The following is a 23,451-nucleotide window of genomic DNA, read 5'->3' on the forward strand; positions in this document are numbered from 1 at the left end:
CCCCCCCCCCCCCCCCCCCCCCCCCCCCGCTGTCTCCTCCAGCTTCCTTCAGGGGCCTGGAGACTTGACAAGGGTCTGTGAGCTCTCCTCACTCGCCCACCCCACTCCAGCCCACTCAGCCTCCAGAGCGCAGCCTCCTTCTCCAGCTCTCAGACAGCCTGCCATGGCTCCTGAGGCCTGCAAGAAAAGACCCTAGTTCTTCCACCGGACCTTCTGGCTCTCCGTCCTGTTGTTCCCATACCATGCAACCCTTTCTCAGCCCTACTCTGCTCTGGCTCCAGCCATAGCTAAAGAAAGGCCAGGGGTCTGCCAGCCCAGGCTCGCCCCCTTCCCCATACACGGGTTACCCACAGTGCTCCTGTTTTCCTTCCACAGGGAACTCTGACATCCACTCCCATCCAGCAGGGTAGGAGTTTGTGGTTCCAGTGTAGAGAAGGGCAGTGGGCCAGGTTCCAGGCACAGCTTTGGTTTAGTGCCAAAACCCTTGGTCTGAGATGGGACCCTTCATTGCTCAAGGCGGGGGTTCATAAATTATTTGTTAGGTCAATGGACTCTTTAGAATCAGTTGTGGTCACTTCTGGGCCATGTGCTAAGGTAAAGGGTTCAGGATGGCTGGTGCCAACATCTCCACTGACCACGGGGACCCAGGCAATGCTTTGGGCTGGGAGGTTCCTGAAGGTCCATGAAATGATTTTTATGCCAGACTTGAGGGAGTCGGCAGACAGTGTGGGTAGGTCCTGCAGGTCTCCAGGGCCGGAGGGAGGTAGCAGAGAGCCTTGGCTCACTTTGCTAGGTACCAGCTCTGTCCCGACCTGCTCTCTTCCCAAGGCCTCCCACCATCTTCAGAAAGAGCCAGGAATAGAATCCACACTTGCGCAACACTCCCGAACTCCAGGAGCCATGAAACCCAACTCCTAACCTTGAAGAGGAGGAAATGGAGCCCAGAGAAGGGCCGAGATGACCCTGGCATGCAAGTGATTCAGAAACCAAGCGCTCGCTCGCTCTCAGGGCCCGCACGCACCGAGTGCTAAGCAGTGCATCGTACATCAGCTTTCTCTTTTCCCCACGGCTACCAGGAAACTCCAAGTCTGCTCTCAGGCTAATGGTGTCATTTATTGTTAAGCTGACCAAACCTTTTCCAAAAGCCACTCACATTTATTTAGGTCATTAGTACGCCTGTCTGCACACCTGCCATACCCAGTCACATACAGGATCTCATTTAATCTGTACAAAATGGGAGATTGGTACAAGAATGTCCTACACACACACACACACACACACACACACACACACACACGGACTTGGAGACAAGTTAGCTGTCCAAGGTCACACAGCTGCTAAGTGGCAAGGGCAAAACTCAGACCTAGGCACCACCTCCGGCTCTCCAATGGGGGACATGGAAGTGCGGGGGGGGGGGGGGAGAGGGCGGTCTTGACCTCACTTGCTAGCCATTCTTCCTTGTGACACAGGGAGGGAAGCTGGCTGTTGAAGCTCCTCCCCTCCCAATCCTGAAAAGGTGTAGCTTGTTTTCCTGGATGGATGCCAAGTCTTTCATCTTTGGGGTTTGTTTGTCTGCTTTCTGGGGCAAAGGCTTCCAATGTAGTCCAGGCTATCCTGGGACTTGCTAGGTAGACCAGGCTGGCCTGGAACTCACAGAGATCCATCTGCCTCTATCAAACTCCAAAGATGGAAAGAAGGAAAATTCGACTCCTGGAGCCACCTCAAAGGAAGCCAAGATTACTCCTGAATGGTGGCTTGCAGGCAGCCCAGCAGGTGCGGGGGCGGAGCCTCCGCGAGACCACACCCTCTTCCCTTCCCCTGCCCTCCCACACCTGTGCTCCCCTCAAGCCCTCTGGGGTCCCTCTCTCTGACGCTAAACCGGAGGAGGCTGGCCCTTCTTCCCCTGGGCTGAGCGGGGAAGGGCGTGGCAGCACCTTTGAGCCCCACCCCCCAGCAGCTGCCAGCCAGTTTGCATGATTGAGCACCAAGGTATCTAAGCTGCTGCCGCCCCCGGATGCAGCCACCGGGAGCGCAACGAGGGAGAGATCAGAGGAGCTGCACGCGGAGCTGGGAAGCGGGTGGGAGGGCTGCGAAAGGGGAACAGGTGGGAGAGGGAAGGTGAGTGAGTCAGCAGAGCTGAGCCAGCAGCCCGGCTTGCAGCCTGCATGGAGCCCGTGAAGTCTGAGCTCTCTTGCACCCTGGGTCTGCGGGGCGGGGGGGGGGGGGGGGGGGGGCGGGCAAACACATTGGTACTCCCCTGCAGCTACGTACGAAGTTCTGCAGCTACGTACGAAGTTCTGCCTTTGGGCTCTGGTCAAATCTGCTTCTTTTATGTCCGCCAGTCATGTTGCGCGTGGCCTGAGGGGGGAGTGGGGTTGTCTGAAAGGACACGGTGCCCCCCCCCCAAGAGTCTGAGCTAGTAGCCAACTGGTAACAATGTTTCCAGGGGACCCTGAAATGCTTGTCCTGGGGCCGCCCTCTGGGCAGCTTGGCCTCTCCAGACCGGACAGCTTTGACACCTGTCGCATACTCCGTCGCCGGGAAAGGGGGGGGGGGGGCAGGGGCGGTGAACCTCAGCAGTGTCCTCCCAGGGCCTGCAGGGCTGGACAGTAGGGCATCCCTGAGAAGCTACCTGGGTCTGGGGTGGGAGTGGGTGGGCTAGGCCTTTGAGATTTTTTTTTTCTCTTGCAGAGTGTTACCTCCCCATCCTCGCCTCCAGCCCTTTGAGGCAGCTAAAGGTTACTGGTGCACTTGGGATAACAGGGAGGGGAAGTGGGGCGGACAGCCTCCGTCCAGCACTGCCCTATGAGGGTGGGAGAGGAGAAGCAGGCCCTTCCGCCTGTGACGTCCTCATGTGGTGACGGGCCAGTCTTCCGTTCTCTAGTTCTCTATGCCCGTATGCCTTCGTGTGTTAAATGAGACCCCAGTCCTCCACTGCCCAAGCTAGCCTCTCTCCAGGAGAGAGCCCTCAGAGTCCCTGGTAAAAGCGTTAAAGCATGCTGGGTGTGCAGTGTTTACCAAAATGGTAGCTTGTGGCTACTAGAGCAATCCACCTTCCTTCTCGGTAGGTAAGCTGGCGTGTTGCCATAGAGGTTCCTGAGATGGCACACAGTTGGCACCTGGAGCAGAGTGGCTATGCTAGCCCCTCAAGAAGGGCCAGGTCATCCTGCATGACACTTTCCTCCCGTGCGGCCTTCAGCGCCAACTTGCCACGCTAAGAGATGGAGTCTGACGTCCCCCTTTGCATCAGACCGGTCCCTGATGGTCAGAGCTGCCCAGCAGAATGGACGGGGCGCGATGCTCCAGCTGAGGCCCCCTGCAGCCTTCGCTCTTAGACTTCTACTGTAAACACCACAAAGGAACCTGATGGAATTCTCGGGAGGAGGAAGGGCCCAGAGCCCCAACCCAGCATCCACCAACATGCGGACGAGGCTAGCGTGGCTCTTCCAGCTGTGGGTAGCCCTCAGCTACCCACAGACCTTGAGGGACAGGTGGTTGCCTGAGTGAGCGTGTTGTTCAGACAACACAAACTCTGAAGCCCAGAGGGGAGGCCTTGCCAGAGGCAGCCACCACATCTGGACCGTGACCAGGTTTCCGGTGTGCTCCTGGAGCCCCTCACACCGCGGTGTCCTGCAGGCTCCCTCAGCGGCGGGTGGAGACGTGGATGCGGGCACGTACGCACGCGCGTAAACCCAGGGGGCACTTCCTGCTTCCCCTGAGTTACAAAGATTGGATTCAGACCTATTTCTGTGAGTGAGCATCACGACCAGGTGGCAGAGGTCCCTAGGAGGGTCAGTATCTCAGAAAGGGCACACACCCCTGGGATGGCTCAGTGAGTAGAGTACAAGCGTGGGGACCTAAATCCGATCCCCAGCACCTACTACGTAAGAAAAAAGGTAGAAAGAAAGAAAGAAAGAAAGAAAGGAAAGAAAGAAAGAAAGAAAGAAAGAAAGAAAGAAAGAAAGAAAGAAAAGGCTGGCACTAGGACAGACAGAGCCTGGGGCTCTCTGGCCAGCCTACCCTAACCATGAGTTCCAGGCCAGTGAGAGACCCTGCCTCAAAAATAAATAAACAAATGAACGGATGGATAAATCGGTGAATAAGGTGGGTGGCCTGAGAGACGGCTCAGCAGTTAAGGGCACTTGTTGCTTTTGCAGGGGACCCGGGTTAGATTTCCCAGCACCACATGGTGGCTCACAGCCATCCGTGACTCCAGTCCCGGGGATCCGATGCTCAATTCTGGCCTCTGCCGGCACGCACATAGTGTCCACACAAACATGCAGGGAAAAGAAAAAAAAAGCGTGTGTATATGAAAATAAAAATAAATCTTAAAAAAATTTCCAAAAGCTGGATAGCTCCCGAGGAACAATGGCTGGGGTTGCCCTTTGGCTTTCCCAAGGGCACATGCATGTTCACCTGCATGCGCACACACACACACACACACACAAAAGAATAATTTTTAGAAAGGGGGGGGGCATAGAGATACTCACATGCTTGCTCTCTCTCACTCACTCACTCTCTCTCTCCTCTCTCTACCAGCCTACTTCTAGTGGACCATATGCTTTATTAAAAATAGTTACAAACGCCATCATCAATCTGGGGCCTGGAGGGACTGTGGGGAGGGAGGGGTATTCATCCCGCCTCTGGGGTCCCCTCTACCCAAATCCGACACCATACAGAGCTGGCTTCGAGGGTCTCAAGGGGACCGGCCAGCTGGGTAGGGCTGGGCTGGGTTAGGGGTACACAGAGAGGGATGGCGGCTTCTCTGTCTCACAGGTAGAAATGGGCAGAGGTGGACTTGTGTCTCCATCTCTTCCATTTATAGGTATTTACAAAAAGAGAGTCAAGAGCACAGACCACAGTCATGCAAAGGAAACACGCCCCTCCCCTTCCCCAGACCCACCCTGCCCACCCAGAACCCCGTGATGCCCACCCCACCCCCAACAGTCCAGCCGCCTTCCCCGAGGTCCTGAGAGCCGAAGGGGCATATCCTTGAAGGGTCAGTGGGGAAAAGGTGGAAGATCTGGGGGCCCAGAGCCACCTGTGGGGAGGTGCCAGGGGGCTCAGGCCAGCAGGGCCGAGTACCTGGGTCCTTCCCTGTCCCGGGCTCTGCAGTTCACAGGAAGGGATCTCCCAGTCTTTGCAGCCCCCACCTTCCTCTAGGTCCACGGAGCCAGGTTCAACTCTGTCCTGAGGGTGGGAGGCTTGTCCTGGCGTCCCACCCGTCAGAGGCTCTGGCGGGAACAGAGGACGGTGGGGCCCGGAGGTCAGATGGCAGACTCCCTGCGGTAGGAGATGTTGTCCAGTGGGAGGGTGGCCTGCATGCGCTCCAGATCCAGGTGGCTGCCAAACTCAAGCATCCGGATGATGCCTGCCTCCTCTTTGGAGCCTGCCTCCAGGCCCAGGCCGGCAGCCACCGCTGCCGCCGCTGCAGCCTCCTCTTCCATCTCTTCCTCCTCCTGGCTCATGAGGGCCAGCTCGTTCTCGTAGCAGAAGGCACTGGGAGGGGGCGGCGGGGCAGGCAACACCGTGATCTTGCTCTCCTGCAGCTCCCGGGCGGAGCAGCAGGGCGTGCCAGCCACCTCGTAGGTCTTGTGGAACCTCGAATAGTCCACTTTGTAGTGATTCTTCTCCTCGAAGACCACGGGCTCGAACCGGTGACCCCACAGGATCTCACTGGCCAGGTAAGAGCTGCGGGCCTGCGTGGTCATGGCCGTGGCCTCCACCATGCCCTCCAGGATGACCACGATCTCGAAGTCCTCCGACTCCAGCTCCTCCTTGCCCATGCCATAGAGCGGACTGTCCTCATCGATTTCGTGCACGATGATGATGGGTGACACCAAGAAGATTCGGTCCAGGCCGATGTCATAGCCCACGTTGAGGTCCCGCTGGTCCAGCGGCAGGTACTCTCCCTCTTGCGTCATGTAGGGTTTGATGAGCTGGGCCCGGACGTGGGCCTCCACGATGTGGCTCTTGCGAAGGTTGCCCACCCGCCACATCAGGCAGAGCTTGCCGTCACGCACCGAGATGACAGCGTGGTGGCTGAACAGCAGCGTCTGGGCCCGCTTCTTGGGTCGGGCCATCTTGGCCATGATAGTGCCAATCATGAAGGAGTCGATGACGCAGCCCACAATGGACTGGACCACCACAGCGATGACCGCCAATGGGCATTCCTCCGTCACGCACCGGAAACCGTAGCCTATGGTCGTCTGCGTCTCCACCGAGAAGAGGAAGGCTCCCAAAAATCCGTTTACATGCATGATGCAGGGCTTGGGGGCCGTCGGGGCTGCCCCGCCGTTGCCCCCCGGGCCTCCTGCAGCAGGCACCGAGGGGCTGGCCTCCAGGTCACCGTGGAAGAAGGCAATGCACCAGAAGAGGAGGCCGAAGAAGAGCCAGGAGACGAGGAAGGCCGCCGAGAAGATCATGAGCATGTAGCGCCAGCGTGTGTCCACGCACGTGGTGAAGATGTCGGCCATATAACGCTGGGACTTGTTGCTCAGGTTGGCGAAGTAGACATTGCACTGGCCGTTCTTCTTGACGAAGCGGTTGCGGCGTTTCCGCCGGGGCACGTGGGCCTGCCCGTTGCGGTTGTGTCCGTGCATGACCTGAGGCCGGCGTGGTCACCTGGGGAGATGCAGGGCCTGGGGAGAACAAGGGACACGTGAGGTGCCGGAGAGCGAGGGGCTACTGCAGAGAGACCCCCCGCCCCCAACACCAGACTCTCAGGACCAGAAAATTGCACACAAGACCTCGAGACTTCCTTCCACCCCCAGGGGGATTGTGGCAGGGCGTCTTTTTGAAGACCAGGCTTTACCCCCCCCACCCCCCGGAACGGGGTCTCCCAATGAAGAACAGGATCCAGCTCCTAGTCCCTGATGTGCAGTGTGGCCTTTCCAGCTTGCCACTGCTCTGGAAGCTTCTGTATGTGTGTATTTTCTATTGTCTGTTTTCGAAGCAGGGTCTCAACCATGTTGCCTCAGCTAACCTGGAACTCATCCTGTAGACCAGGCTGGCCTCAAACTCAAGAGATCTTGGGTTCCGGGGATGGAACTCAGGCTGTCAGGTTGGCAGAGCAAGCTCTCTTATCATCCAAGCTATCTTGTCAACCTCTTTTTACTTTTGGTGGTGCCAGGGTTGGAACCCAGGGCCTCAGGCATCTTGTACCAGCCCTGTACCTCAGAGCCACACTCCCATCCTGGTGTTCATCTTGATTCCGTGCCCTGTGTGCCAGAGCTTTGAGCCCATTTGCCTCCTGACTTAGGCTCTGCACTGGGGTCTGGAGTGATGGCTCAGTGGTTAAGAGCACTGACTGATCTTCCAGAGGACCTGGGTTCAATTCCTCAGTGCCTACATGGCCTCTCACAACTGTCTGTAACCCCAGTTCCAGGGGACAGAAAAACACCAATGTACATTTAAAGAAGAAAAAAGTACATTTAAAGAAAAAAAAAAAAAGGAATATAGCCTCTGCATTGTCTACCTATACTTCTTTCTTTAATTTTTAAAAATTTCAGCTCCCCATCAATTGGTTTCACAAATGCTCAGAGCTCCCTGTAGCTAACAGTAGGCATGGGTTGAGTGTCCCCAGAAAGGGTGCCATTGATCCCCAGATTTCTGTCCTGTCCCCAGACTTGCTGGGAACAGGACAGAGTCTCCAGCATTCTGGTCAAGATGGAGAAGGGAGGGCCTGGACCTTCTGTCCCTGGATGGGCACAGGCAGCTGGCTGAAAGAGGGAAACTGGCCAGCTGGGAAGAGAGTGGACCCAGACTCGGGAGGCGTCACCTTCCGGGAGCTCATGGACGAAGACTGGGCACAGGTGAGGCAGTTACCGCTCCCGCCTCCTACCTACGTCAGACCACTCAGTTTCCTTTGCAGAGCCTCAGTTTCCTCGTCTGCAAACTGAGGATCGAAGTCCCTACCTTACAAGACCCTGGAAGGCAAGGCCAACCCCCTTGCTGCTTCCCACTTGCTGGGTGCCTGTGAGAGGCAGGCGGGCCTGACTGTGGGTGCCAGCTGTTTTGGCGGAGGCTTGCCACCCCCACGTGGTGTGCCTGTCAGCCAGGCTCACAGAGGGCACACTCTCTCCTCCAGTGTTCTGTCCTGTTGAGGACTGAGCATAGAGCTGGTGTAGTCTCAGGCCCCCAGAGGCCGTATGGCCAGGACCCAGCCTGGGTTCTTGATAGCATCTTGGCCTAGAATTATATAAGTGTGGAAGCCTCTATTTTCTGTTCTATTCTTCCTGGTCTAATTGTGCATCTGTGGCAATGTTTACACACTTCCCTGGTTCAGGACAACTTGGTTGCCGCGGCAACCGGTGCAGGCCAATGCTATAATTTAGATATCAACAGCCTCTTCCCCTGCCTCTTCCTCCAGTCTCCCTCTCCCTTCCCCAGGCCACCCTACCCGACCCTGCTTCTCTCCCACTTCCCCCGCCCCCATCCCAAGGGGCTCCCTGGGTCAAAGTTTCAGATCTGCCATGTGACTTGGTTGGATCTTAGTTTCCTAACCTACAGCATTAGGCTTCTCCGGTGTGGCCCAGGATGCTATATTGGCCCTGCAATGCCTGTTACTTTATCTGGGGTTTCCCTGCTGTGTTCCACTGTGGAACTCCTTCATCCGAACCACAGACGCTTACAGCTAAGGAACACAAGGTAGCCACGTTAGAGACCACTGTTTTATAGCTGAGGCTGAGGAGGCCGAGAGGGAGCCACTGAGGGTCTCAGAATGAGGCTGGTGGGACTTCCCCGACCCGGGTGCTCACATCCACCCTGATATTCTCCTGAGGGCCTGGGGGACTGGAGCAGGGGAAAAGCCCCACCGTGGCAAGCCCTGAAGTATAACCTGTGCCTCTGAAAGGAAGAGGGCAGGGCCTGGCTCCTGGGCCTTTCCTGGCTCTCTGCTGGTGCTGCAGAGATGGCTCATTGTTGGGTCCACCCTCATAAGGGACCCTGAGGTGAGTAGCTGATGGAGGACCCCCCCATGTCTCTAGGCTGTTGGAGCTCCCTACCTCAGCACTGCCAAAGGCTCTGATTAGTGGGTAAAGGTGAGGGAGCCTCTGCTGGCAGCCTCAATGCTCTCTATCTGGCCATATCCCTGCTCAACACCCCGCCCCATAACTTCCCATCACCTGCCCCACAGTTCTCCAGGCTTCTGTGCCTCTTCTCAAGGCCCCAGCGGGCTCTTGGAGCAGCTCCCGAGCCTGCCTCACGCTGGGCTCTTAGGCTCGTGCCCATCCTGACGCTCAGACACAGAGAGTAGTAGCTGTGTGCCGCCCAGCCTCCTGCAGACCCTCCCACTCTGACAAGCGGCTGCTGCGGCCACCCCAGGCCCTCTCACTTGCCGCTGTGTGAGCTGAGGGAACGTCTCACCAGGGAAAGGCGCCAGCTGGGCATTGTGTCAGTGGGATAACTGCACGGCCAAATATCTTTCTCTGATCACACGGGGCTTCTGGGAAAAGATACAGAGGCCAGGGGGAAGGCTCCATGGAGGAGGGCCGTGGACGACAGGAGGGAATGCAATGCACCGATCAGCATCTTCCACCTTTGAGTAGAACTCTGCTTGTCCAGACAGCTGCCTGGCCCCAGCCCCTGCTCTCTGGAAGGCAGGAGACCAATCTCCACCCTGTCCATCAAGCGTGCACTAAAGGACGCTGGCTGTGTGAAAAAGGAGGCTGGGCTCCTGTGCATTGCCTTGTGGAGGGGCCCCAAGCATGTCTTTCCCTTTCCCAGCCTTGCATCATTCCCCAAGCCTGGGGGTCACTAGTCCTCCTTTCTGGGAAAGTTTAAGACCATGGAACTTGAAAGAAACAGTAGAAGCAGGGGAAGGCGAGGTGGCCCAGGGTTTCCACAGCCTCCAAGCGCACGCCAGCAAACTGGGACGTGGGGATGGAGTTGCTGTCCTTACTCAGATTGCATCCTGCTCTAAGTCTAGCGGCAAAGGAACCCCAGGCTGTCAGGAGAGCCGTTCCTAGCCACCGCCCCCCACCACCACCACACACACATTCTGGCTACTCATGACAGAAAGGATGACCAGATGCTGTGGGTTACATCCATGGGAGAATCTCCCTTTGGCCTTCCCCGGCCCAATAGCAGATGGGCAGAGGGCAGTGGACACCAAGCTTGGGGACAGCCAGCCTGCCAAGGCTATTTATTCTCTTACAATCTTCTAGGTCACAAATCTGCCGTTGATGAGACAATACGGGAGGTCACAGGCCTCCCTCACTGGAGGTCTCACGCCTCGGTCTCAGGGCCCTGCCTCTGAAGGGTTGGAGAGACGGAACAGCCTGGAAGTGTGGACTCTCCCAGCCATGGCCTGCCTATTTCACCGAGGTCTCGCACGGCTAACATGTATTTATTAAGCAGCCACTGATACACAGGAAGGGTTCTGGCTGCTGTTTCTCATCTGGGGAACTGTTGGAGGCAGAGCTGGGGAGATGAACGGGGAGGGGGGTTGAGCAGCTGAAGTGGTAAGGTCGGGCCCCACTTAGGTCTGGGTCCTCTTGGTCCCCAGGTCTCCCTCGTCTGTGCCCTCCCCACCCCCATTCGCCTTCTGTGAAGTTCTGCTTAGCCTGGTTTCTCTGGGATCAAGTCTCCTCCCTGCCTCCCCCTCTCCCACTGCCCTAACTGCCCTACAGGGCAGCCCCTTCACCCCTGTTCTCTTGTCCCCAGTTAGCTTCAGATCAGCTATGAAAATGACCTGCCAGTTGCATCCATACACTTGAGATGGCAAGACCCGGGCCTCTCAGTCTCAGCTCTAAGACCTCTCCTTCGGATCTTCTTTCGTGCGCGGGAAGGCAATGGTTCTCTAACTCCAGGAGGCCATCATTATGATGACCTTGAGGACCACTACGCTAGGGACAAATCTGATGGTGGGAGGGGCCTGCAGGATGCTGCAGGTAAAACTCCAAGGGTGCCATGTTGGTGGTGACTAAGATACAGTGACTCAGGGACATGGGACAAGAGCGGGGAGGGAACTTCTGGCTCGACTCTACCACACAGGTGCTCCAGGCCGCTCACCTACTGCTGTCTGCAAAGCAGGGACCCTTCACAATCCCATGTCCACCAGAGGGGATGTGGGCTGGCTGGATAGGACAATGACGAGAAGGGACTCCTTTGTTAGTTCCTAGAGCCTCGGGCTGGCAGCAGGGGTGGGGTCCTGCCTCTGGCAGGTGGGAAGTTTCCCTAGGGGACATGAGGAATTCACACCAGCAACTCAGATCCCAACCCTTGAGAGTGCGGACTGCCTCGAGGCATCCCAGTCTTGGACCTGCTAGGATAAGTGGGGAGGCCTTTGTGGTCCATTCCTCAAAGAAGGCATGGTAGATAAAACACAGCTTTAAGTCCGAGCACTCTGGAGGCAGAGGCAGGTAGAGCTCTGTAAGTTGAAGGCCAGCCTGGTTTATATAGTGAGCTTCAAGCCACCCAAGATTTTCTCAAACGACGACAAATCAGAGGGGTAGGGGTGTCACCCTTTGCCGGTCCCTATCCTGTTCTTCTGACGCTGGGTAACATGATTCCTTTATCTCCATCTTTCCCTTCCAGTGATAACAACCCAGATCTTTATTCTAGGTGGGCACACTTCGTGGGAGGCCAAAGGGCAACCCCGGTTCCATCCTCGGAAACACTGTCCACCTTCTTTGCACAGGGTCTCTTGCTGGCCCGGGAGTCCACAAGTAGTCTGGGCTGGCTGGCCAGTGAGCCCCAAGAATCTTCCTGACTCTACTCCCCCAGCAGTGAGACTGCAAACACCTGCCATCACGCCCAGCCTTTGAGTTGTGGGGATCAAACCTAAGCCCTCCCACTTTTGAGGCCAGCTCGAATAGACTGAACTCTCTCCAGCGACTCCCAGCCGAGGTCCGTGTCACTTCAGCCCAGATACCTCACCTCTCCGTCTGCCTCGTCTGTAGGTGATGCTAATTATGGACCTCACTGCCTAAGACTGTAAGAATAAACGGGATGGCACACAGCCCATGCCTGCATAGGGTAAGTGACACACAGGAGAGCGTACCACCTGGAGAGGGAACACTCTTGCTCTGGGATCCAAGAAGGAACTCTAAACACAGAATTCAAGACTCAGCCATAGCTATCTACAGCCATCTACACCTCTCCCCCTTAGTCAAATCGCACAGGCTGGACTCGGCCAGGCGGGGTCTGGAAGGTCTGCTCATAGCTCAGCCCCCACTGGCAACGGGAGCATAACAAGGCATTCCTACGTGCAGGGCACCAACGCGCAAGCCACACTGCCTTCCTCTAGACCCCGGAACCCCGCTGCACGCTGCCCCTCCCCCGGGTCCACACTGAGCGTTTAGCAGGCTCCTGCTGATCGATTCCCCTCAGCCTCGTGGTGACCTCAGAGAAGGTAGCGTCCATTGGTCCTGTTTTAGAAGGAGAAAAGCCAGGGCCCAGAGAGGTTTGCAACCAGCCTAGAGGCTGAAGCCAACCTGGGCTACGTGGTGAGTCGCCGTCCAGCCCGGACTCAGGCATCCCTAAGATGTCCCTGGTCATTCCCACTGTTGAGGTCTGAGGTTCCTGAGGGTGACCTCTGGGTCTGCTGTGGGGGTAGGGTAGGGAGAGGAGGGAAGCAGGAGCCGACAACAGTGGCTTGGAGCTGGAGAGAAGGAAGGGGGCTGGGAGCACTCTGAACAGGGCCCACAGGGTCTGGCGGCGGGTAACTGGGTAACAGAGTAGGTGAACTTGGGGTCCCGAAGAAGGAGCTGTCCCACAGCGATCCGCTGCTAGGCTCTTCCTGGATGGCCAGGCAGAGAACGTGGCCAGTTGTGAATGGACAGAGGAGAGAGAGGGTCTCGGACCCACCCACAGGCCCGCAGTGGGGAGCTCAGGCCGGGTGACTCCCTGAGCCACTCGGCCCACTGATCTCGTTTTCCCAAGGCTGAAAATGCTTCCTGGGTCAGTGAGGCTGGAGGGAGAAGACAGGATCAAAGAAGATCCGGAAGAGCCCACATCTGCCTTGTCCCTGCCATCCACTTGGGTAGGCTCGAACACCCACCCACACCACCGCTGCCTAGCCCCTGGATCTCAACAAACATGGAGCTGGGGGGACACCCTCAGAGCTGCAAGGAGTAGATGCTGCTCCTGCTGTCCACCTCACTGCACAGGCCTCTAGCTCCAGGAGGCACTACCTACAGAAGAGGCTAGTCCAGCGCGCGACTGTAATCTCAGCACGTGGGCGGTAAAGGCAGGAGGATCAAGAGTTCAAAGTCACCTTTGGCTCTATAATGAATTCCAGGCCAAACTGTGTCTCAAAAACTGTAAAAAGTAAAAGCTGGGCGGCGGTGGCATATCCCTTTAATCCCAGCCCTTGGGAGGCAGAGGCAGGCGGATCTCTAGGAATTCAAGACTGGCTTGGTCTACACAGAGCGTTCCAGGCCAGCCAAGGCTATACAGTGCAGTGAGACCCTGAGAGAGAGAGAGAAAGAGAGAGAGAGAGAGAGAACACAGAAATGGAAAAAGAGTTGGGATGGGAGATTCAGAGCTGGAGTGGTGCCTCAACCCTCACTCCAGCTGGTTCTGCCCATCCAGAGGGCACCAGGATACTGGTGACTGAGCCACCTCACAGCCAGAGACCATCACACAGCCCACGTGGGGAGCGAGGCAGGCAGCCTTTTCGTTGAAGGCTGGGCCACGGTGCCACGCAGCCACGGAAGCCAACGGGGCTCCGCTCTTTCGGGAGCCTTGCGGGTCTGCGAGATGTATTTTTAAGTGAAGGAAAAAAAAAAAAAAGGCAACAGCGACGAGCGGTGAGTAGAGTCGCTGCCTCGTGTGAAAAAGGAGAGGAGTTTATAGCTCCGAGTATTTGCCTCTTTCCCTCTGCTCCTCTGGATGGAGACCCAGGAAGCCGGTGATGCTGACTGCTTCGAGGGAGGGGAAGCAGGTGGCTGGGGATGGGAGGGGGGGTAGGCGAATACTCACTCTTTTTTTATTTTTTCATTTGTCTTTTAATTTTAGAACCATACGAGTGTGCCACCTATGGAAACTACTCGTGAGTTTTAAAGTCAGCACCAATATGCGCGCGCTTGTCAGAGTCAGGTCACAGCATTCCCAAGGACCCCAGCAAACAGTGTGACCTCAGACAGTCCAGGAACACGACCCCTGGGGCCTGCACGGCCTTGGGAGACCCGCCTTAACTTCTGGGGCATGTCCGAAATGAGGACGAACAATCCCCGCTGTACAGGCACGCTGCAAAGATGTGCAGAGAAGGGCTAGGGAGTACAAACTGTAGAGGGCAGAGAGTGTTTAAGGTACAGTCGTTCTGGGGTACGCGTGAGTAACAGGTGAGTGCACGGTTGTGCTTGGGAGTCCTGTGAGTGTGTGTGGCCCGTGGCGGCCAGGGGTTGACATCAGCTCTCTTCTTCAAACCCTCTCCACCCTGTTTTTTTGACACAGACTCTCTCACTGAGCCTGAGGCTCACTAGCTATTTCAACAGGGCTGGCTGAGCAGCAGGTTCTAGGGCCTGCCTGTTTCTGAGCCGGGGTTACAAGCACACTGCCGCACCTTTCATTTTACATGGGGTCTGGGGATCTGAACTCGGGTCCTCATGCTTGTGTGGCAAGAGTTTCACCCACCGAGCCATCTCCTAAGCCCACAAAAAAAAAAAAAAAAAAACCTTCTCGAAGGGCATGGCGTGTGCCTCCTTCCCAGCCCCCACCTCTGGCCCCTCGGGCTGCTCCAAAGGAGCCTGTGGTCAGTCCCAATCTTGCTCCTGACCCCTCCACGCCTGAGAGCCTCTCTGGGGTGTCCTGCCCCCTTCCACTTCTATAAGCCGCACACCGTGAGAGCATAGGCTCATCCACTAGTCATCAACCTCCCTCCATCATTGACCTCCCTCCTCAGCTCCTTCTTTCCAGCCCCCCTGCCTGTGAGCTCATCCAGTCCTGAGCCTTAAAATACCAGCAGCCACGTCTCCCTCGGAGCAGACTCGCTCTAAGTGCCTGCTAGACGGCTAAGAGGTGCCCATTGCCTCCCGCCTTCTCCTGCTCAGTCTGTGAGTCCTCCCAGGGTGGCTCAGGCCTAAATCCCGTACCTCTTTCAACCCCAGAACCTAAGGACAGGAAAAGAACACTTTCTTTGAACACTAAGACCATGGACCAGCCATGCTGTGGTCCTGGTTCCAAGCCGGAGTGGTCCTATTCTTATCTCACAGAGAGCTGAGGAGCAAGCCCCATGGGAAAGGATGCTGGATGCTCTCTCTATCCCATGTCCACAACCTCCTCCTGGCCATTCCAGCCAAGGATTTCTATCACTCGCCAAACATAGCTCTGCCCCCCCCCCCACATTCCCCAAGGTGAACTCTTGGTCCAAATAAGGTTCTGCCTGCACACTGATCTTCCCCCCTCAATCCCCTCCCCCAATCCTTGCCACATAGCTACATGGCCTTCCTCCCAACTCTCTCTGCCTTGGGGCCTTTGCACTGGCTGTTTCTGCCCTTCTCATTGAAATTCTGTGGCCCTTTATCCCCATGCCCCCTCCCAGTGGAGTTTTGAGGCTTGAGGCCCAAAGACACCCTGTACTTTCCTGCCGTGTGCCCTCTCCCTTACAGCCCTTATGGACCTTCTGTCACTGGTCCATCCATGCAGGGCTCTTGAGTGTTCACACTGAGTCCTGCAGCCTAGCATGCAGGAAACACTTCACACACAATTGACAAGGGACAAGGACATGAGAGCTGTGCAGCTTGCCATAATTCCCGTGAAGGGCCTGAGCAGGGCGATGTCACAGAATGTGACAAGCTATTTTTGATGCTGTAATGAGGGAGCAGAGGTGGCCCCAAGCACAGACCAGGAGGACCTTCTGTGCCATTGCACCACAGGACACGCACGGCACAGTAGCTGTAAGCAGAGGAGACAGGACAGGACAGCTCAGGTCTCAGGCTTCTGCTCCACCTCCACAGAGCCCTGTCCTGGATGTCCAGGGGCGAAGAGGGATGACAGTCATCCCAGTCCCAGGATCCTGTGCCTTAGGGAGAAGCTTGAGGAACGATGGTTTGGGAGGCGGGGAAGGGCCTAGGGCAGAGCGCACAGCAGACAGAGGCCTCAGAGGCCGAGAGGCTGTGGTCACACCTAACCCTGATCAATAGCCAAGGAGCTGTAAACATCTACCTGACAGCGGAGTGCTGCCTCACAGATTCTGACCATCTTCTGCCAGCTCCATGCATCCATGCGTCCACCCATTTGTCCATCCATGCATCAATCCATCCATGCATCCATTCACCCATCCACCCATCCATCCACCCATCCACCCATCCATCCACCACCTAATGGCATCCTGAAATGGCTCAGGACCTGCCTTCCTGCCTGGTGTGACTGCAGCTGTGTTCTGGAGGTTGGTTGCATTGTGAGTAGTGGTATTTTAAGTACCCACTGTGTGCTGTTGGAAAAACAGTGAGTTCTGAGCTGGGTATGGTGGCACTCGTCTTCAATCCTAGCTCTTGGGAGGCAGAGTCAGGGGAAGCTCTGTGAGTTCAGGACAGCTAAAGCTACATAGTGAGATCATGTTTCAAAAAGAAAAGAAAAGAAAAAAAAAAAAAAAGAGCCTGCTCAAGCTCTGATCTTGTGAAATGGCTTGTGCCAGGACAGGAACCAAAGAGTCTACTCAGTCAGAGGCTTAAGAGAGAGTCCCTGGCACTTTATACAAGTTCTAGAATGCAGAGGAAGCTGGGCAAGACAGAGTTTGGAATACAGCTCGGATAGAACCGAGGCCCTGGGGACAGCTGGTTACTGGTGATCCAGGCTGTTTGGGAGGCATAGGAGAGGAGGATGTTCCAAGACAGAGCAGCAAGCTTCCTCCAGGGCTTGGGTCACCAGGAGCTGGAGGCCTGGGAGAAAAGGAAACCGTATCCACAGAAGCTTTTACCAGAATTGTCTCCAAGACCTCTCTACCCAAGGCATTGACTTTTTCAGCTCCAAACAAGACCCGAGTAAAAGCAACATACCGTGTATAATATATTATTAATAAACATGCGAGGAGGCAGAAAGAGCACAAATTCAAGCTCTGCAGAGTTCAAGGCAGTCTAGGCAACTTAGTGATGCCCTGTCTCAGGACAGGAAGTAAAAAGGAAAAAATGTGGGAGGGGACAGGAGGCTAAGGATGCAGCTAGCATGCTTGAGGGCTGGGGTCCAATCCCTATACTACCCAGACAAGCCAACAGGAACACCTACAGGGGATGCAAAGACTCAGGGACACAAAGGCTCAGAGACTCAAAGGCTCTGGGAGGCAAAGACTCAGGGACCTCATTGGAGGTCATGCCAACACTTGAGACAAGGGAATATTGTGATTCTCCATACTGCAGTCCCCTCAATATTTTTATTTAGGTCCTGGGTCCCTTCCCTTGCCCTGTGCCAGAATTCTCTTGCTGCCCTTTGGCGGGTGCCATCCAGCATTTGCTCACAAACCTAGAAAAAAAGGCAGCTACTTCAGTGAGGCTCAGCTGGTTGAGGAGTTCATCCAAGGCCTTGGGGACCAAGGACAGCCCTGAGACGTGGCCCTGGACTCTCTGCCCTAGCTGTGCCCTCTACGCTCCTTGTTCACTGGTCTGGTGTTGAGCCCCGGTGGCCAGCTAGGGCTTCTCCAAGGTCATGTAGCCCTGATCTGCAGCTGCATGGCCTGGTGCCCACCCAGTGTCTCACCCCCACTGCAGCAGGTCTGAGGACAGGAAGACGGAGCTGGGGTGTGAGCCCGCAGGCATCGGGGCACAGACACCAAGTGACTAGAGACAAAGTATCTGAAGGTACTGGCTTCTTTCTGTCTGTGCCCCACTGACCCCCATCCTGTCTGTTCCCAGACCAACACGGGCGGGGCAGAGAGGAAGAACACAGAGGAGTGGGAAGAGGCCAGCTCAAGGAAGCCTGGTGCTACTTCCTTGAGACAGCACTGCCTAGCACCACAGGACACCTGTCCCCTCCTCTCCGTCCCCTCCCCGTCCCGGCTCCAGTGACAGAGAAGGTTGAAAGGGAAAAGCTATAGTGGCCCTTGCTTTGCAGACCTCAGAGGGCCTCCCAGAGTGACAGTGACCTGGGGAAGGTCACAATGGGTCGCGAGTGACTGAATCTTCCTCCTGCCGCTATGACAACGTCTACCTCTTCCCTTGTCTTACAGCTGTGGACCTGCCCAGGATTAGAGCAAGGAGGGGACCATTCTGCTCCTCCCTTCTCTGGTCTCCAAAGATACAGGCCCCTGAAGGAGGGGAAGATGTCAGGGGCCCTGGAGGCCCTCAGGAGCAGAAGCAGGACCCAGCCACCTTCAGTAGGCAGACACTTGTCTAATGCCGGGCAGAGCCTGGTTGTCCCTGGGCCGTTTAGCCCAGGTGAGTTGCTAGAGGGAGGGAAGATATAGGAGACGAGGCTATAACTGAGGTGAAATTTCTCTTCCCTGTCCCTCTGCCCTCCGGCAGGCACACACCCCAGTTTATTCCTGCCCGGCTGGAGGCCACACCCACCCCCAGGCATCTTCAACCCCTGCTGTCAGAGGTAGATCACCATGACGACACCACCTCTCACAACGTGGCTCTTACAGGGGTAGGGAACGCAGAAATTCACCTTTCTGGGTAGCCGATAGGCGCCTGATGGTGTGCCTACCGGGGGCACCTCACCTCAGCCTGCCTGCTGAGGCCCTGTGTGCCTAAGGACTGACCTGATAGCCACAGAGAGGAAAAGGGGAGGGGCCCAGAAGGAGGCATAGTGCAGGTTAAGGGAGGGGTATGGGGTTTCTGGGGTTCCAGAGGACATCCTGTGGGGCCTGGGGCAAACCCTTATTACCAAGCGTCACTTTTCTCACATGGAAACGGGTGCTGTGCTCAAAGGGCAGTGGGGGAGCACTGACTGAGACTACATAGAAAGTCCAGCACCTCCTGCTCACTCCCTCCAGATGGCCTTGGAAGGGCGGAAGCTGCAGCTTAGTTAGTTGGTCCGAGTGACAGCTGTCTAGCGTGCACAAAACAGCCCCCGGCACTGGGTAAGACAGACGCGGCGGCTCACACCGGTAATCTTAGCACTCGGGAAAGTGGAGGCAGGAGGATCAGAAGTTTGAGCTCGCTCTCTGCTACATGCAATCTCTGTCACCGAACTAGGACCATGACCCCAGGCAGGGCCCTTGAGTGCACCTGCTGCGTGCAGGGGGAGGCGGCCGTGAGGAGCTTGTGGGGTGGTGGTAGTGGCCCAGCCCCAGGGCCCCCAAACCTCCCTGGCCTGTGTGTCCTGAAACAGAACCTCGGCTTCAGAATCAGCCAAAATCCACATATCCAGTCCCACACACTCCCAGCAGCCTCGCTCTCTCGTGGAGCCTCAGTTTCCCTTCCTGTGAGTAATGAGAAGTCACCACGCCTGCCCTACGTCTTACAGGCTCACCCAGGCACCAGGAGTTCATCTGCAGGGGACAGTTCTTGCACAGGCCTTTGGAAGGGGTGTGGGGGGATCAGGATCCAGAGCCCCGGGCCCCCAGGCCTCACCCCACCCACCACCCATGAGCGGGGTGCGCGCCGGCAGGAGCGCGCTCGCGCCCGTGTGTGACTCAGGCTCTATTCATAGCTGAGCTCCGCCAGCTGCAGTGTCACAGGCAGAGAGGGGCCTCGGCCCATGTTATTATTACAATTACCATGTGAATTAAAAGTTTGAGCAGCGATCAGCCCACGTCGCCAGGGAAGAGGGAGCAGGAGAAAAATAAAGATGAAAAAGAGAAGGAGGGCTGAGCCTGGAGATCCCCCACCCCACCCCCCTACCCCAAGGTGGCTGAGGAGGCTTAACAGTTATGCCAGCCCCCAGGGTTCCTGCCTGCCCCTGCCAGGGCCCAGGGTCCTCATGAGGAGGGAGGAGCACCTAGAGACACACAGCCCCGTGGCAGTTACTTGGGGGCAAAGAGATTTTTTTTTTCTTTCCATAACTTTGTCACCTCATCGGGCAGACCGAGCTCAGAGAGGGCGATCGTGTGACCTGAGGTCACACAGAGAACTATAGTTAGCATCTCCTAGACCTGTCTCATGCCAGGCAGGTCTCTCACTCCACAGCCCCAAACCTCATCGGGTCACGTCGCTGATGTCTGCAGGTGATCTAGGGGCGAGGCACGAAAGACTGTGGCCAGGACCTGCTGCGCCTGCTTTCTGTGTTCCCTGGAATGACAGGACCTGGATCTTCTGGAAGCCCCAGCCTGGAGCTGCCAAACTACTCAGGATCCCGAATCCACATCCACATGCCATGCCCCCATCCACCTAAGTCCTCGCCCCCTCATCCACTGGCAGTGTGGACAGAGTCCCAGGCTGGAGAACAGGCTGCCCGGTTGAACACTTGACACTGCTCGGTTTGGGCCAGCACAATCTTCTCTACAATGAGCTCTTCCCCAGTGGTTCATGAATGTGTCTGTCTTCCAGAATGGAGCCCCCAGAGGATCCCTGAGGGGGTGTCAGGCTGTGGGGGCGAATAGACCATCTCTTGCCAAACCCCAGCCCAGGGGAGGGATACTTTCCACTCTTTCTGGGAAAGCCCCAGGGAATCAGATGAGTCTTAAACTCAAACTCAGTCCCTCCAAACTTGCTTGCTGTGTGACCTTGGGCACAGCCCCTCTGGGCTGCAGCATCTCCATTTGTAATACAGGGACAGTCCATCATCAGTGAGGGCTGCTACAAGGAGTAATATCTTCCAGGTGGGCCGTAGGTGAGTGGTACCCAAGGCCTCCTATCAAAGACCCAAAGATTTCCGAGGTGGGGATATCATTCATAGCCACTCATGAGGCAAAGGTCACCCAGTCCGGAGGCCCAGCTCTGCCTGGTCAGTCCTAGGAGCAGGGTGCTCACTCCCTCACCAAACCTCAGGTACCCCCATCTTTCTCAGCCTCCCAGGGTAACAGGCCATCCATCTGGCTGACTCTAGATAACGTGGCCAGCTCAGTCCTTGTCACTAAGCCTGTCTATAAAAAATGAGTTCTCCCCAAGATGATCCCTGAGGGGGTGTCATGTTGTTGGGGGTGACTAGACCATCTCCTGCTTAAAATTCAGCCAGGGAGAGGAATATTCTAGAATTGAATATTCTAGAATGGACCATAACGTTTTAGCTTAACCTGAAATCCATCTTGTCCCTCACAGGGACTGCCTAAGATTCACTTTCAAATGAGTTCTAGAGGACTCTCCCAAGCAGACCAAGTAATAGCTAAGCACAAAGTCCCTGTTGGGGAAGATAGGTAGGGGTCCAGGAGAGGAAGAGGAGGGGATAGCACCAGAGCTAGGCCCTCAGGGCTCCTGTTCTGCCTGGCCACAGTGAGGAGAGAGTATCTCTCTCTGCCTGCTTCCAAGAGGAAGCTGACAACCAGGAGCCGGAAACCCTGCTTCTATCACTGCAGCCCCAGGATGCACTCCTCGTTTAGGGCCTCAGTTTTCACTTTTGTGTAATGACAGCGTCAGACCAACGATACAAGCACCAAGTGTCCGAAAGCATGACACTATCCTCCCACACCACCTGTCCTCATGGTGGTCAAGCTGGCCTGCCCCCCACCTCGTGTAGAAGGCCACAGGACTCCTGCATGTCTGTGGCTTTGAAGCCAGGGCCCTGCCCTCTCTCCTTGTACCACGGCTCACGTCCAGGGTCCGGGTGATCACCTTGAACATTCCACCACTCCCATTTCACAGTTAGGTACAAGGAGAGAAGCTGCGGTCCAAGGTCACCGGGTCCCTCCTGGGGCCCCGGAAAGCCAAAGTGGCAGAGGACACCTCCTCTCGGGAGAATTGCCAAGACTACAACTGGCCAGCATTCGCTCTACAGATGTGGCCTCTACACAAGGGGGTCTGCCCAAGGTCATGTGGCCAGGCAATCGCACACCAAGTCCTGACAACTCTTGCCTCAACTAGCCAGAGAGACAGCATCAGGGTCTGCCTTTTTGCCCTGGCCATGGGATCTCCCCAGGAGTGGAGTCCTGGTCCCACCTCTAGGCTCTGCATGGCCTTCCCCCAGACTCCCCCTACATCTAAGATTAGGGTAAGGAAAGCAAGCAGGAGACAAGCAAGAAAGTTCAAGCCTGACTGCCCCGAAAGCCTCCCCTTCCACTTCCAGCCTGGCCCGGTCCTTGGTCCTTCCCCTCCCTCCCCCAGCGCAGGGGGATCAGGAGCTGATGTAATGCACCCGGCTTTCGTCCCCGTGCCAATCTCAGAAGAGAGACGACAGATTGCGTGAGCCAAATTTGGCATCCAAGGGGGAGAGGCATGAAAAGTGGAGACGTGGAGAAGAGCCTAGGAAGGCAGCAGAGAAGCCCCCCTGCCCAGCAGACCCCCTGTGTGCCTTCTCTCTCTCTCTCTCCTTACACCCCCATTCTTCCCCAGCCTGTCCATCCAGCCTGCACCCCCTGCAGGCCAGCCAGTCTAACCCACTGTGGACCCTCCAAGGCTGGGTGCTGCCAGTCTGCCCTCCCCCACTCCGACACACTGCTCCAGCTCCATTCCCACCGCTAGTTTCCTGGTTACCATGTTGCTGGTTGTCATGTCGCTTACATGTCCTCGTGACTCAGTGGTCCCCGCAGAGGGGGCCCCTCCTCCTCACACCCCCCTTAGCACTCGCCCCCGCCTCCCCCAGATCCACATTAAGAACCAGCCCGCCCTGTGTAAGCCCACACAGTTCCTCCTCCCCCTCCTTCTCATCCTAAGCCCCGTGAATCTTCCCACAGCATCCTAGAGTGACTTTGTCCTCCGAGCCACAAATGTCTCCCCAGAACCTGCACGCCTTGACTCTGCAAGCTCTTCCCAGGGCCCTGACACCGTGCACAAGCCACTGACATCTCAATGAAGCCCGTGCTACACTCCCATTTGTACAAACTGCAATTCAGAGAAGTCAAGCCAACTGCCCAAGGTCATCCCAGCAGAAGCCCACAGACATTTCTGTCTGGCTAGTCACCTCTATGTCTTCCTCCCCCACTCCCCTGCCCCCAAGATGTTTCTTTAAGGGTAACACAAGGGATCATTAGGTACGGCTCCCAAGTCCTAGGTTCCCCCTCTTATGCCTAGACACGTCCATTATTGTAGGTCTGTATTTCCAGCCATATTCTTGCCACTGGTAGGTACTTCTTTTCCCTCAAAGTAAACTGGGTCTGTCTTCCAATCTGCCCAGCCCTTTCTCCGGCCCACCAGGCAGTGTTCTGCTCACAGAGCTCAGGGCTCTCTGCATTGGAGGTCAGTGGGGCAGGTCTAGTGTCCCCATTCCACAGATGTGTTGGCAGAGGGTCAGGGAGCATAAATTGCCCAGTATGCTAGTTCCTCAGCTAGCCGGGCTGGTTTCTCAAGCCTGCCTCAAGAGATAGATGAGGCCTGATGCCCAGGATGGAAAACTCTAGAAAGAGACCCTTCTTCCAAAGGAGGGCAGAGCCAAATGTTCTAGGCTTCAGCCTCATAACCTTCAGCCTAATTGTTGCATGCAATTACTTGCCTCAACTTTCCCCATTGGCTCTCCCCATCAGAAGCCAAGTAAAGGCTC

The 23,451-nt window shown here is 56.3% G+C and overlaps 1 protein-coding gene across 1 annotated transcript in view; it reads right to left on the reverse strand.

Annotated features, from left to right (window-relative positions):
• Positions 1 to 4,556: 4,556 nt before the first annotated feature.
• The window catches only part of Kcnj4 (potassium inwardly rectifying channel subfamily J member 4), a 19,642-nt gene continuing 747 nt past the window's right edge, over positions 4,557 to 23,451 (reverse strand). Inside the window, exon 2 of the mRNA XM_055603055.1 lies at positions 4,557 to 6,641. Coding sequence (XP_055459030.1) covers positions 5,268 to 6,602 — 1,335 coding nt within the window. The 5' untranslated portion in view covers positions 6,603 to 6,641 and the 3' untranslated portion in view covers positions 4,557 to 5,267. The remainder of the gene's footprint in view (positions 6,642 to 23,451) is intronic.

The sequence above is a fragment of the Psammomys obesus genome, unplaced genomic scaffold, assembly GCF_907164565.1.
Source record: "Psammomys obesus unplaced genomic scaffold, mPsaObe1.curated_primary_1811, whole genome shotgun sequence".
NCBI classification, from domain to species: Eukaryota; Metazoa; Chordata; class Mammalia; order Rodentia; family Muridae; genus Psammomys; species Psammomys obesus.